The sequence below is a fragment of the Nelumbo lutea genome, chromosome 2 (genome assembly GCF_056320005.1).
Source record: "Nelumbo lutea isolate HS-2025 chromosome 2, American lotus-T2T, whole genome shotgun sequence".
Lineage (NCBI taxonomy): Eukaryota > Viridiplantae > Streptophyta > Magnoliopsida > Proteales > Nelumbonaceae > Nelumbo > Nelumbo lutea.
Window position 1 is genome coordinate 24,273,783 of NC_142685.1, and position 16,438 is coordinate 24,290,220.

Consider the following 16,438-nt stretch of genomic DNA (forward strand, 5'->3'; position numbering starts at 1 on the left):
CTAAGCAGAATTTGCTAAATTTTCTACCTTTATGGTGGGGAAGGTAAATAGGGTAAGGTTTTGGGAGGATGAATGGTGTGGAGATGTTAAACTTTGTCAGATTTGTCCTTGATTGTATAATTAATTTCCAAGGTGATTCAATGCTTTGAAAAAAGGATAACCAGATTGTGTTTGTCCTGTTTTTAGAAGACTACTATTGGATAAAGACCTTGGAGTGTGTGCTGTACTATTTTCAATGTTGGAAGCACGGAAGATGAATACCAAACCTGACATGAGATGTATAAAGAGTGCAAGGATGATAGGAATTTCAGTAAAATCCTTTGTGAAGCTGTAGCTAGGGAGCAGGTAGAAAGTTCTTTTTTAGGTGGGGTAGAACCTATGGGGCCGCCCAATACCTCCAGGAGTGGAGGTATTGATGTTGGACCATTTAAAGTCAAGAGGCTTTCCATTTCCTAGCATTTGTGTTTTGTGCATTGGTAATGAGGAGGATGAGCTGAATTGCCTCTTCACCCTAGCTTTCCGTACCAATTGCCAAGATAAGAGGGTGTGGTTTATGAATTCATTGATATTTTTTCTTGTAAATCCTTCTTCAAAGCCCTAAACAAATTTCCTCCACTCCCCTGCCTGCCTTTTCCTCCACATGATGTTTGGGATGGGCCCACTTCACTGAAAATCAAGCCTTTCTTATGGGAGGCTGCTTGCAAGATAATCAACACATATGAAAACCTCTAAAAGGAAAAATGAAATCCTGGTGCCTCCCTCATGTGTTTTCTTTGCATAAAATATGGGGAAAGTGTTGACTATTTATTACTATCTTGTCCATATTCTAAGGCATGAATTCATTTCTTTTACCTCTTTGGATTGAATTGGCCCACCTTTAAAACATCATGGAGCTATTCAACACTCAACTTGTGGCCCATAAAAACCAAAAGGGGGAAAGTACTGTGGTCATGCATTGGAGCAGCAAGGCTCCATATGGAGTCTTTGGCATGAAAGAAATGCAAGGATCTTTGACTGAAGACAGCTCATTGGGTGTTGAAAAAAAGGGAATTTTAAAGGGGATGGACTGCTGTGGCAAATTTATCCAAAGAAAAACTACTGTCGCCACCAGTTGGATACCTTGGGAGATGGGGAGATTAAAATTAAATTGTGATGGATAATCTCTTGGCACTACGGGGCCATCAGAAATTTGGGGGGGGGTCAGTGAGAGATAATAGTGGCAACATTCTTATGAGCTTCACAGGATTGATTTTGGTTGGTAGTCTTTGAGAGATGGGATCCACACACTCCTTCAAGGTCTGAAAATAGCTTACTCAGTAGGGATTGCAGAGTTGTGATGAGTTGGAAAACAAAGTGAAGGCCCCTGGGCACCTTGTCAGGAGATTAGAGAAGCATTATGGTTGACATCCAATTTGAATTGCTTGTTCAAGTGAATACCCCAGTCAACCACTACTTTTGTTGGTGCTCTTGCAAGAGATGGAGTAACCAGAACCATATTTTTTGGGGAGTTGTAGGACCTGGGCATGATGTACTTCTAGAATCCCCAATACAACTGATCCCTCGGTAACCCTTTCCCTTCTATTGTCCATCCTCTTTTGATATATGCCCCTTATCTTCCAATTTGTTCACCTCATTAATGATGTTTAGCAAGGCAACTAGAGAAACTTATGAGGGACTTCCTTTGGAAGCCCCTTATCTTCCGATTAGTCCAACTCCTTAATTCATCTGCCAATTTGTTGGTAGCCTGTGGAGCCCTTCTGATTGCCCCTTAGCCACCCAATAATTGTTCTTGAGTCTCCTTCAATTTCTACTTCATGTTTAGTGCCTTTGTGCTCCTTACACCAGTAAGTTCTGCCCATAGTAAATGTGATACTGATTGATCACAAGTTTTTAAAATCTCTACAATTTTTTTTTTTGATCAATGCCAAAGCACTATAATTTCTTCTCTTTGAATTTTCATTGTGGGGTGCTGGTGGATAGGTTTGTTATACAGGGGGTAGTCTATCTCTGATAGTTATGGGACCATGGGATTTGATCCTAGGTCTTTGCTACAACCAGGAGGGGACTTTACCAGTGAATTAACTGTCACCTTTTTATTATGATTTTTCTTGCTACATAGTACATACAAGTTACAAGAAAGCTTGTGTCTTCCATTGCATGGTTTATTACTTTATCTGTTATTTAATCTTTTGCTAATGCCTTCTGTTATTTTACAGGCACAAATGCGGGACTTGACTGGTTTTGTTGAAACAAGACAAAAACTCTTGACCCTGAAACCAAACCATCGCATGAATTGGATAGGTTTTGCTGTTGCCCATCATTTAAACTCAAGGTATGCCTGGACCTTGCTAGATCAAGATCTTGATTATGACAAACTACTGGTGTATTTATATTATGTATACATGTATTTGTGTATTCTTGCCAACTATTGTTAGGCCTAATGTAGTGAAGGGATAATCAAAGTAACTAATTAGAGATGTTTGACTCTAGTGTTTCTGTGATATATACTTGTTCTGATGAAAACCGAGCTTCATTGATAGACAAATGAAAACCAGTCTTCTAGATTGGTAATAATTATGCACGGGACCTTTTGTATTAGAGATGAGAGTAGAAAGTCATAATTTCTTAAATTCAATTTGGATATGATTCATTATTTTTTAAGTCAAATTAATGAGTTTCTAATTTGATGTTCATTAGTGGGTGATTTAAGGTTCTTTTCTAATTTGGCAAAATATTAGTGTTTAGAAGATCAAAAAGATCATGATTTGTAGTAGTAAGAAATGATTTAAGGGCTGGTAATTTAACAATGGATATGACATATGACAGTATGGCACTGAAGAGAACAGAATGGTGATTTGTGAAACAGGATTCATGTTGCCAACCCCATATAATTGGGACAAGGCTTAGATGATGATGATATTAGTACTCGGAAATGACACTTTTCTTCGAAAATTAGATATAAAAGCATGATATAAACATATTAAACATATTAAATAGGATATCCATACATATATCTATTTCTGAGATCTTAAGAAATGGGGAATGTATCACTGTTTGCATCCGTATCTGGTGTCATATCTAGCTCAGATCCCTTTATTCTTGGTAGGAAATTAAGAGTACCTTCTGTTCACAGGGAAAGGAGAGGACTTGGATCCACTAGGGGCTCAAGTAAATTATTGACAATCTAATGAAATCCGGGAAGATATGAATGGGATACAAATATGCAGGAGAAGATGAGAGAGAAAGGAGCAGAAAAGGGGGGGGGGGTCTGTAATTAGATGGAAGTGGTATGTAGAAGGAAAGAGTGTGGTGGACTGGGGCTGGGGAGATTGAAGGAAAAGAACTGGGCTCTGTTAGGGAAATGACTCTGGAGATTTCGAAGGGAGACGGACAAACTATGGCATAGAGTTGTAGCTAACGTTCATGGGCTTTCAGAGATGGTTGGGGTGCTGCAATATCTATCAGGGCTTCTGGTGCTTCTCCTTGGAAGGCTATCCACAAGATTCTTCGACTTTTTTGACTCATACCAGGGTTGATACCAATTTGGGAAACAAAGTTAGATTTTCCGAGGATCTATGGTTAGGAGAAGCTCCTTTAATGGATAGTCTTTTCCTTCTTTGTTTGCTCTTTCATCCTTCAAGGATAGACCTAACTCTGATTTCTTGGTTCATTCCCCTTCCCAGTCTGGTAATGGTTGGAATTTGGGTTTCCATAGAAACGTGAGGGGGTTCAGAGGTGGGCCTTGTGTCACAACTGCTTCATTTGTTGGATGGGGTTTTTTCTTGATAACAGTAAAGTGGATAGTGGTTTATGGACTACTCAATCCTCTGGAGTTTTCACTTGTGCTTCCTTTTTTGAAGTGTTGGTTTCCCCTCCTATTCTACCTATGCATTTTCCTGTTAAAGAAGTGTGGTGTCGTCAAATCCCCCCTAGGGTGAGTGCTTTTTGTTGGGAGGTCTACCATGGTGCAATCAATACTCATGACTTATTACAAAGGAGGAGGCTTGGTTGATGCCTATTTCCAAACTGGTGTGTTTTGTGTGAATCAAATGGTGAATCTGCTCATCACCTTCTCATTTCCTGTCCTTGCTTGTTAGGAATGGTTTTTCTTTTTTGTTTGGTTGTAAGTGAAACACTCCATTTAGTTTGGATGTATTGTTTGATCCCTCTACTTTCAGCTGACCAAGAAGAAGGGGAAGATTACTTTGGAAGTGCACCAGAGCTGCTGTGGTCCAGACATAGGTAAGAAAGAAACGGGGGAATTTTTGAGGAAAAAAAAGTAGTCTTTGATTGAAAACATAATGCTGACACATTGGCGGAAGTCAACAAAGTTGTTTTTTGACTTTACTTTTGATGATATTCTCAGACATCGGGGAACGATTGCAACGTCATCTTCAGCAAAGAAGAAACAAATGAGAAGTTGGGATCCACCAGTGGATGAATTTTAAGTTGAAATTTGATGGAAGCTGTCTTGGCAATCCTGGTGCTGCTGGAATGGGGGTGATAAGAAATGGTGAGGGAAAATTGGTTTTCTTGTATTCCGGGTCTTTAGGGGAAGGGAACTCCACTGTGCAGAACTGAAGGCAACTATATTTGGGATCCAAAAAGCATGGGAGATAGGGATCAGGAAGTTGTTGGTTTAAGGAGATTCAAAGGTGATCATAAGTTGGCTGAGAGATCATGATAAAGTTGCATAGTACTTCAGGAACGAGATTACAAAGTTTAAAAGATTTTCAAAAGATATGCTGGTGGTTTTGCAGTGGGTCCCTAGATCAACAAACAGATTAGATGGTCATTTTGCTACGAGGGGTCAATAGAGGGAATTGCTTTTGGGCTCATTTTGTAACTGTAAGAAAATTGTTCGTTGTTGTCTTAAGATCATGGGGTAGCTGGGGCTACTCATAACATTGTAAATTTTGCTTGTCTTAATAAAAGTTTTATTTCTGTTGCTGATCAGGGGGGGGGTCTGTAATGATTGATGACCTAAGAAAAAATTAAATTGTGACAGAGCTGAATTTCTTATAATTTCCTTTTTTGTTTGAAGTGTAACATCACTGAATTTTATCAATTAGAAGTTGAAATAAGAGTACACCAAGATAGGAAAACCCAACTGAGGCGGCTAGCCTCGGCTAACCTCCAGAAAAGAAAAAAAAAATATCTTAACCAACTTGAGCCCAGTACAATTGATCCCTCATTACCCCTTGCTTTGCTAATCTGCAAACCCATTGGCAGCCCTTGGAATCCATTTCACTTGTGCTCACACTTCCTCTATTAACCTTTTTATCTCTCTGATGATGTATCTATAGTTCTAAGTCACCTTCAGTTCCTCCCTCAGCCACGCAATGACTGTTCTTGAATCTCCTGCAGTTTTGACCTTCCCCAAGTTCAATGCTTTTAGCCTTCTTAGACCTGTAAGTGCAGCCCAAGTCTCTACCTGAAAGTTTTTGCACCCAGAGGACCTGAAAAAAATTCAAAGTTGTTGCCATTTTCATCCCTGATTACTCCACCTTATGCCTGATGGCCCAAGGTTACCCAAGCTGCATCCATCATAGTTCAGTTTTAAATGTTCCAAGGATGGTGGAGGTCATCTTGGGTTCTAGGAATATGATTTGGATTCTTCTTTGACTTCAGAACTTGATAAGGATATTTAAAGTTCTACGTGGCCATATGGCTAGAGAACTCCAATAACTTACCTGTGGGACCTTGCTGGAGAGTTGGAGTTCCAATGGTGTTGCGTCCTTATTCCTTAAATTTGAGATGTGTTAAGTGATTGACCTTATCAATTGGTGAGTCAGGTACTTCCTGTGGTCTTGCCCTGTGAGTCTGTTACCTTTGGGTTTAATGTTATCACACTTCCTTAGCTTCTTAATTAAAGTTTTATTCATTATTTATTAAAAAAAAGATTCTTCTAGACTATCCAGTTACTGCTCCCTCTTATTAACTTTTGCCCAACTTTTAGTTCTATCAGCCAGAAGTTAAATCTCTGTACTTGTATCTATCCAAACCCCATTCTGTTGTTGGGATGTGATTTGTGAAAAGGTTGATATTGGTCATGTATTTCAAAGGATAAGGCAAGATGATCTCACTCATGTTTGCCTAATCTGTTTACAATTAGAGGATGGGGAATTAGTGAACCATCTCTTCATAGTTCATACACTGTTTTGAGGCCAGTATTATGTGAAGGGCTATCTGGACTTGATTAATTTAAGTGGCTTTAATTTGAGGACATCTTTGATTTTATTGTGTAATGTGTCATATTGACCTTGCTTTTTTATGTATATAGGAAGTAAAGTACTGAGTGGATGGATATTCAAGGACCTATTTCTTTTGATTCATGATTTTATTGATGGTTTTACCATCAGCATCAGCCATTGCAAGGTTGTGTTGTATGTTTTAGGAGCAACTTTGTGGACTTGATAACCCATGAATGGTATTCTATTTCCAGTTGTGAACTATTGTAAGATGGATATTTCTCGGTTTTTCTCCTCTTCCTCGCAATACTGTAAAACTTTGTTTAATGGAATTACATGGAGAACCTTGGCCTTGCTAATATTGAGGGTGCTTTGAAAAAGAGTGATTGTGAAATCCTATTATGGGCACCTTTCTCTGTCTAATGGAGCCAAAATCATGTCACTTGTGTAAGGTCTTAGTCTCTCTCTAGGTTTTGATGGCATTGTGGTTGAACCATTGAAGTGCATGATGCTTCCTTTTGGTGCATGGCTCTGTTAGTACTTCTGATTAAGAGTTGGCAAATAGAGACAGAATTTCAATGGGGGTTCACTGGCCAGGTGGCGCTTTTCTAGCGTTATGATGTGCATCTTGTGGTTTCTGTGTTTTTGATTTCTTTTTTAATTAATGTACATGCTACTGATATTAAAAAAGGTGATATTGCCACTCCTTGTATTATTTACTGACATTAATTCAGCCCACATGCAGTGAAACTTTGAAAAGATGAGCAGCTATAGCAAAGGTGAGGAGGGAATAGCATCATCCCAAGAAAAAACCTAGCATTCTTCCCTCATTATGGTAGTTTTCTTAGGCATCGTTTGGATAAGCTTTGGTTTTAGAACTTTTCGAAGTCCAAAGTAGAAAGCTAATTTCTGACTTTCTACTTTGGACTTTTGGCTATGTGACTCGCTTGGTAAATTTGGCTTCTGAAACATGCTTTTCATAGCAAAAGCCCAAATTGGGTGTTTGGTAACACGAAACTACTTCTTGTCTTCATTGACAGGTGGCACCATTATATTGGTTGTAATTAAAATATAGTATTTCAGCCTATTAACCTTCTTCCTCATCATTAAAGAAATAATAGATAAAACAATCCATTTATCCAAAGGAAAGCTTTCTTTCTCATTCAGTCCATCAAAGAAATGACAGATGAAACAGTCCATTAATCATAAGAAGATCGTTCTTTCCCATTCAGTCCATCAAAGAAATAATAAATGAAATAGTCCATTAACATTCTTCCCAATTCAGTATTCAGTTTGTCAAAGAAATAGTCCATTACAGAGAATTACATGATAAGCAAACAATTCATTTAGCATGTAGGGGGTTTAAAACATAATAGGGATATTGTTTCTGTATGAAAGGATGTAGAGTACAACCGAATGGGGAGTTTAACATACATTTGAATTGGTGTTTTAACACATATCATTATACATAGGAATGGGGTATACTAGAACACAACAGAAGCATTCAAATGGGGATTTTGTAGAACACGTAGAATACGTTAGCATGGGGGTTTCATAGAACAAATGCAAAAAGCAAGAAAGAATTATCAAGGGGGTAAAGGGTTTTAGGATGACATACTTGGGAGTGGAACTGAACGTTGGATCTGTGGAAAACTGGTTAGGGTCTTGTTGATAAGAAGAATGGACTTAACATTGAAGAGAGTCGAGAGAGACAAGAGAGTTGGGTTGCATTTCGTTCAAAAAGCTGAAAGGCCAAAGTTCTATTATTTTGACTGGGATTTCGACCATTAATTGACTTTGGCTTTGAGAAGTAGGTGCTACCAAATAAACAAAGTAACTTTTTGGCTTTTTGGACTTTTGAAAGCTGAAAGTCCAAAAGTAAAAGCTTATCCAAACAACATCTTATTATTTGTCACCCAAATAAATTAATTTTCATAAACATTTTTTAAGAAAAAAGGAAGCAACAGGTTGATTGTTTATGGTTGCTCCTGGATTGGGGTACATCAAATTTAATTTTAGTGGAGGAATGAAATTGGAGACATTTATTTTTGGATTGTTAATGAAACTGGAGACATTGCTAAATTACACAGGTCCATGGAGAAGGAAACTCATTGGGAGCTGAAACACTAGCTCTTTTTCAAGGTCAAGATTGCCTTTTTTCTTCCATTTATTTTCCAATTTAATTGTAAGACCATTAAGTCATTATTTCATGGTTCACTTCTACAGTTCCTGGTCTGTGGATGCTGAGGTGTTTGATTAGAGCAGAAAAGGTTTTGGAAACTAATATGAACCGCTTGTTCAATTGGCAAGGGTAGTAAGAACACAACTGGTTTGAGGGCTCTAGGCCAAGGGTTGGAAAAGCAAGGCAATTATGTGCTTTCTAGTAGTTAATTTATGGCTATCCATGGGCTGTAGTGTTTTCTTCCTCAATCCTAATTTGTATTGAGGCTCTTATTTCTTTCAATAAAATTCTTTTCACTGTTAATGATAGTGAAATGATATTAGCATATTATAATGAAGAGTCATATCTCTGTTTGCTGTGTCCATGTGTGTCAGTATTTGTGTCTGGGTATCATAGCTTTTATTTTAGAAATGTGACATCAAAATATTGCATTTATTGTATGAAAAAGGAAGAAATAAAAAAAGAAAGAAATGATGAGTCCATAGGAAAGCTATAAGAGCATGCAGATATACAAGTTTTCTTATGTCAATCCATGTCTCTACTCACTACATGTTTGTTTCCTGATTTGCTCCTATATTGCTTTGTTATCTTGCTATATCATTTTGTTGATTGTGGCTAATCTGATCAAAGTTTGTCTTTACTAATCATGCAAACATTCAAGCATATTCTCTCTCTCTCTCTCTACATACTTGTATATATTTCATATCTCAATTTGCCTTATCTTTTTTACTATCTTTTGTTCTTTACTTTTTATGTTTTCCTTTCTCTAGTGGTTCAAAGGCAATTGAAATCCTTGAAGCCTATGAAGGGACACTAGAAGATGATTATCCTCCAGATAATGAACGTTGTGAGCATGGAGAAATGCTCTTATACAAGGTTTGTACTTTACCACATGCCAGACATGCACAAACATGGTTGCATTGCCCGTTTAAACTATAGTAGGCTTGTAATTAACTTCACTCTTTTTAGTCAACTTGTCGAGAACTTGCTAAAAGCATTTTCATGATGGGGCTCAATCTAGGGGAAAGATGGTTATGACCAATCACTTGTCTTACATGGAAGTTAATGTGGTGAAGGCTTTTATGCCTGGTTGTGCTATGATGTGAGCCCTCCCATGAATCTGCATTTGACAGTCAAGTACCATGGGGAGGAATATGGATTCTTATGATAATTGAAATGAAGGAGAAAATGAAAGGAACAAGGAGACAATGTCTGGCCCAAGCCCTAATGCAGGTCAAAAGAAGCCCATGATGATGGGTTCAAAGCTTATAAAATCAACTTTGTAGTCCCAGCAGGCTCCAAGCCTTGAGCACGATTGGGTGTGAAGACATGACTGCATACGCCCAGTCCCATATGCATGAAATACAAGACTTTTTCATTCCTTTCTTTTCTAACATGCAAAGCTGTTATCTAGATATCCAAATCATCCTCCGTATAAAGTTTGTTGATTCCTCATTATGGGATTTCTAGTTTGTTGATTCCTCATTCATTGTCAAACATTGAACTTCTGCAATGGTAATTCCATGGAGGTTTTATCTAACCTTTGATAGTGTGAATCACGTCCAAGTGCTTTTGCCTAATTTTCATCATTCTCCATAGATCTTTTCAGTCTTTCATGTTCCTATTTCCTTCATTTTTCTAGGCCTGAGGTTTTTTTTCCAGTTATTGAAATTTTAAATTTGGTCAGTTTTTCTGATAATCCGGCTAAAGAACATTGGTGCTTGATGCCATGAGCTTGTTTTGGACTATCATTGATTGGCTTTGGTTTGTAACCAAATTTTGATATATGATGGGACAAACTTCAATTTTATGCTCAACATGCTTTTGGAAGTGAGTCTTGGTCTTATATTGTTTCTTGATATTTTTATTTTCTTATGCAGATATCTCTGTTGGAGGAATGTGGATTTCTTGAAAGGGCTCTGGAGGAATTGCACAAGAAAGAGTCTAAAATTGTGAGTGCATGTTTCATGATAGTAGTAAGGTCAAGTTGGAATTTTGGTTTTGAATGTAAGAATTTCATATATTATCTAGTTTTGTAATGTGTTTCCAGGTTGACAAATTAGCTTTGAAGGAACAGGAAGTTTCTTTGTTAGTAAAGCTTGGTTGTATAGGGGAGGGGGAGAAAATATTTAGAGCTTTGCTCTCCATGAACCCTGACAATTACAAGTGAGCTGTTTATCTTTCTTGTTTATTTCCTTCATTTTTGTAGGTATACATTCCAATTGTGCCTTGGAAGCTGCTTAGCTATGATGATGATTGGGTTAAGAATGGGATGCTTTATGAAAAATTACAAGTTGATGACCTTTTACATACTACACGCATAAATAGAATTTGTTCTTCTTCAACTTGAGATGGCGTGGAATGTCTCAGCAAGCTAGCTATGATCTGCAACATTATTTTATAACCATATTGATTTTGGTCTTAAAATGAAAATTGGTGATTCTCAGCAAACTATTGAGGTACATTTTGCTTCACATTAGGGTATGATTTCATCAGCAGTTACCAGGATATGACATTCTTGAAGATTTAACACCCCATGACATGGCATGCCATTTGTGGTATGTCTTGGTACAATCCACTCTGGCATCAGCAATAGAGTAGGTTTGGCATGTTTTCCAATGATGTCAGGTCTCAAACAAAACATAACATGCTACATGGCTCTTTTACATGATAAAAGGGCAGCCCAATGCACGAGGCTCCTGCCAATGCAGGGTCTGGGGATGGACAGATGCACACAACCTTACCCCTGTACATACAGAGAGTTTGATTCCAAGATTTGAACCCTGCACATGATATCATAATTATTTAATAATTTGTTAATATGTGTGCTGTTAGATGGTTGTAAATTTGTATATGTTTAAGCATTCTATTTAAGTAACTTGCATTTGAAGTATTATAAGTTAAAGTGTTACAAGGAGCAAGTTGAGGCCATGGTTGTCAAGGTGCCAAGGCTGGGTGACTGTGGAGTGCCTTGTCAACTAGGTGATTAGGCACCTACCTGGGTGATATTTTTTATGTAAAAAAACCTTGGTCATCAACTTGTTCCTAGTTTTTGTAACAACTAGAAAACATTAGAACATTGTGACATTAAAGAGTTGCGTGCCAAAAGTAAAATTAAAACAATTTTACATAGTGGATAGAAAACTAGAGGATGACTCTCAATTCTGTTAATGCAAGAGGGAAATGCAGGGAGTGGTTTGTGTGTTAAATCAAAGAACAGGAGAAAACAAACATGTGGGCCTTATTCTGAAGGCAACAGAGATATAGAGATTAAAAATGCGAGTGCGAGTGTTTTAACCGTGAAGAAAAAGAAAAATGTGAAGGGCCAGAACCCTTATTCTGGTCAGAATTAGAAAGGCAGCTAGGGGATTTCACAGAGGATTTAAAGTTAAAAGAGCAAAAGGCGGAAAATTCCATTTTATGGCTAAGTTGAAAATTAGTCTTTTATGATGGCTTTCTGCACCCTCTTACCTTATTTACACAATATGGTATGATATGGTTTAGTTGCTCTAGACCTAAGGCTATTAAGTATTCCATATGGAAACACTAATGGTCCTTTTGGTTGCCAAGAAAGAATGAGATGGGAAAGGATGGGATGAGAAGGGAAAATTTATTTTTTTCATTTTGGCATTCAGGTGTTTGATTGCTGAGAAAACCTTTTGCCTGATTTTTTATATTTTGACAAAAATACCCTTTAAGGATACCCAAGATTATAAAAATACCCTTATTCCCTAAATGTTAGGAAAACTAACTTTTTCATTTGATTTATTATACTGTTCATCATCTTCCTTTGAACTCAAACCAGTGGCATGGACAAGGTGAGTTCCAATCTCCCCTCATTTCTCTCTCTCTCTCTCTCTCTCTCTCTCTCTTCTTCTTTTTTCCGATTTATTATACTGTTCAACGTCTTCCTCCCTTCGAACTGAAAACTAGTGGCGTCGACGAGGTGAGTTCCAATCTCCCCTCATTTCTCTCTCTCTCCTCTTTTTTTTTCCGATTTATTATACTGTTCAACGTCTCCCTCCCTTCGAACTGAAAACCAGTGGCGTCGACGAGGTGAGTTCCAATCTCCCCTCATCTCTCTCTCTCTCTCTCTCTCTCTCTTTCCTCTTCTCCCTCTTTCTTTTTTCCCTCTTCATTTTTTCTTCGCTTGCCTCTGCTACTTGAACCAGTAACGATAGAAAGACCTCTGTCCCTCTCGTTTTCCTTGATTTCTATTTTTATTTCAGCCACCTCCATCTCCGATGTCATTACTCTGCTGGATCTCTCTCCTCCAACACCGCTGCACTGTTTCATATCCCTCCCTCCCTCCGTTCACATCTTCAACACTACTACTCCGTCCTTCTCCAACGCCATTGCATTGTTCATATCCCTCCTTCTGTTCACATCTCCAACACTGCTACTCCGTCTCCGACGTTGTTACTCCACCGAACCTCTCTCCATCTCTGACGATGCCACTACTATTTATTCAATCAGCTTCAAACAAGTCATGGTATTTTTCGGAAGTGGTGTCCTTTCTCACTAGGGTCGCACCGTTTCAGTGCAACCCCACATTCCAAGTTTTGGGAAACCGCGTCTCACTATTTCTTGGTCCGTCTCACAAAACAAAAGAATGAAAATGGGAATCTAAGGAGAACATTCCCATTTTCTCTTCTCGGTTGCACCAACCAAACAGACTGTAAAGCAGTGCACAACGTGATCCAAAAAGAATGTCTTATCACCTAGTTTCAGTGCACAATCAATACATTTCTTTATACATATTTCTTTATATCATAAAATGTCATTTTTTTAATCAAACTCATGACATTCTATGATATAAAGAAATGTACTGATTGTAGAGATTATAGATACAGTTAAATATGTACAACTGAGCCAGTTCATTGCTGCCTCCTCTCTCTGGTTCTAACAGGGTCTAATCCTTTTATATTGCTCAGTTACTTTAATGGGTCCCCCTCCCCCAGGTTAACCCCTTGTTGGGCTACAGAATCAGCAAGAGAAAGATCAAGGTATTCTAATAGACTGCTTCCGAGGTATCATGCATATGTCTTGCTTGTTGCTGCCTTAATTTGGTATCATAAGAGGCAAGGTCCTTTAGGTTCTCCATTCATCCATCTGTGTGCTAATCTTCTTCTATAGGCAGATTCCTCAATCCAATTGTTCTTGCAAGTGTAAGTCCTTGTCTCCTTTGTGATCTTGAGAGCTGTACTTGAAGTAGAGAGGAGAAGAACACCACTGATATGCTGTGAATATCGAACTGAACTACTCAGTCGACAATACTATTATTTATATTATGATGTAGTACAATGATACAGGAAGTTACTGGAATGCCCCTGATTAGTGATGGGACACCCAAACAACTTAAAACAATGAATAGGATTAGGCCCATTAACATAGGCCCAGTACAGGACAACTAAAACTTAAGTATAGGCTAATAAAAACTCTTATCAGCCGAATACTCATACATACAAAGACTTCAATCCAACACTCCCCCTCAAGCTAAGCATGGATATCAATCATGTTTAGCTTGCCAAGCATGTCCCTAAACTTTGCTGCTGCCAGTCCTTTAGTCAGTACATCTGCAATTTGCATCTCAGATGGAGTATAAGGCACACAGAGTTCACCCGAGACAATTCTTTCTCTAACAAAGTGCCGATCAATCTCAATATGTTTTGTCCTGTCATGCTGCACGGAATTGTTGGCAATGTTGATGGTAGCTTTATTGTCACAATACAGCCTGAGAGGACCTTCAGCCTTAATGCCAAGTTCATTAAGAAGAGTTCTGAGCCATAAGAGTTCAGCAACCCCGTGGGCCATAGCTTGATATTCTGCTTCTGCACTTGATGTAGCCACTACATTTTGCTTCTTACTGCGCCATGTGATCAGGTTTCCTCCCACAAATGTACAGTAACCCGAGGTTGACTTGTCTCCAACAGACCCAACCCAATCTGCATCAGTCTAGGCTTCAATTTCAATTCTATTGTTTTTCTTGAAGAGAATTCCCTTCCTTGGGCATGTCTTCAAGTACTTGAGAATCCTTTCAACTGCTTTCATATGAGGGATCTTTGGAGAGTGCATAAATTGACTGACAACATGCACATCATAAGCAATATCTGGCCGAGTGAGGGATAAGTATATCAGCTTCCCTACCAATTTTTGGTATCTCTCTCTATCATAGTAGTCCTCCCCTATTGATTCCTGTAGGCCATGATTTTGTTCTATTGGAGTATCTGCTGGCCTGCACCCCATCATACTTGTTTCCTCTAGGAGGTCAAGAACATACTTCCGTTGACATATGTAGATTCCCTCTCTTGACCTGGCAACTTCAATCCCAAGAAAAAATCTCAAATGACCCAAGTCTTTGATCTCAAATTCCGAAGCTAGAAACTCCTTCAGTCTTTTTATCTCTTCCAAGTAATTCCCGGTAATTACCATATCATCCACATAAACAATGAGTGTAGTAAGTTTGCTATCCTATCTCTTTATGAACAAGGTATGGTTTGCACCACTCTGAGTGTACTCCACTTTCTTCATGGCCCTACAAAGCCTCTCAAACCATGCACGGGGAGATTGCTTCAACCCATATAATGCTTTCCTCAGTTTGCACACCTTTCTACCAAAATCATAGTCTGGTGGAGGTTCCATAAATACCTCTTTGTGAAGGTCACCATTTAAGAAGGCATTCTTCACATCCAGTTGATGAAGTTCCCATGAAAAATTTGTTGCTAGTACAAAAGAACCTGAATTGTGTTGAGCTTTGCTACTGGGGCAAAGGTTTCTTTGTGGTCAATCCCTTTTTGAGTAAACCCGCCTTGTACCTTTCAATAGACCCGTCCTTCCTGTGCTTTAGTAAACACCCACTTGCACCCAACATTGCTCTTCCCCTCTAGCAGATCCACTAATTCCCAAGTTCTTGCTTTCATTAGGGCTTTCATTTCTTCATTCATAGCTTCTTTCCACCTTGGATCAGACACAACCTCTGAGTACCTAGAAGGAACACGCACAAAGGAGTGATAGGCAGGAGATAAATGTGAGTAAGAAACAAAATCAGCAATGGGGTGTCGGGTGGTGCAAGAGCGAATAGGCTTACGGAGAGCAATAGGAAGATCCAAATCAGAAGTATGTGAGTTGGAATTACCTTGGATTGTAGAGACAGATTGATCCGAGTCCAACTGGTTGCTGTCATGAGATTGATGGCCCCTTTTTCTTCTGTTGTATGTAAGTATCTCTTTCTGTTGCCTACTGGAGCCTTCAGGAACATCTGCAGCATCAGGAGAGGTAATCGACACAATGGGAGCCTCATTGGGTTGACCTGGAATGCCACAACAAGGAGTAGGAGAAGAGGATGGAAGACCCGAGGTAGATAGGGGAACAAAAAAGGAGGGAGAATGAGAATCCTCTTGCATCCCACTAGTCTCCCCCTGAAGAGGATTCTGAGAAGATTGAAAATAGGGTTGAGACTCAAAGAAGACCACATCTCTGGTGACATACTTTCTCTTGGAGACGGGGTCATAACACTTGTAACCCTTTTGTGTAGGAGAGTACCCCAGGAATATTCCCTTTGTAGCCTTAGGATCCAACTTGGTCTTCTTTGGATCCTTCACATGTATGAAACATATACAACCAAAGACCTGAGGAGGAAGGGAAAAATCTGGAAGAGTGGGACACAAAACAGAGAAAGGGGTTTTCATACCCAACACCTTAGATGGCATCCGATTTATCAGATATGATGCAGTAAGAACCGCTTGAGACCAGTATTGCTTGGGAACTTTGTGCTGGAATAGTAAGGCTCGAGCTGTCTCCAATAGATGTCTATTCTTGCGCTCAGCAACCCCATTCTGCTGAGGGGTATAAGCATAGGATGATTGATGTAGTATGCCAGCATCTTCCATGAATAAGTTCAAGGATTTTTCAAATTATTCAACAGCATTGTCTGACCTGAATTGCTTAATCTTCTTATTAAACTGAGTTTCAATCATCTTGCAAAATGCTATAGTTATCCGTGGTACTTCATCCCGTCCTTTTAACAGGTAAATCCATGTGCATCGAGAGTAGTGGTCAATAAAAC

At 38.8% G+C, this 16,438-nt stretch overlaps 1 protein-coding gene across 2 annotated transcripts in view; it reads left to right on the forward strand.

The window, feature by feature from the left end:
* The window catches only part of LOC148869248 (N-terminal acetyltransferase A complex auxiliary subunit NAA15-like), a 71,709-nt gene that overhangs the window by 19,045 nt on the left and 36,226 nt on the right, over positions 1-16,438 (forward strand). For both annotated transcript variants that reach the window (XM_088971018.1, XM_088971019.1), the window contains exons 5-8: positions 2,217-2,332; positions 9,144-9,249; positions 10,254-10,325; positions 10,424-10,539. In XM_088971018.1, coding sequence (XP_088827144.1) covers positions 2,217-2,332; positions 9,144-9,249; positions 10,254-10,325; positions 10,424-10,539 — 410 coding nt within the window. The remainder of the gene's footprint in view (positions 1-2,216; positions 2,333-9,143; positions 9,250-10,253; positions 10,326-10,423; positions 10,540-16,438) is intronic.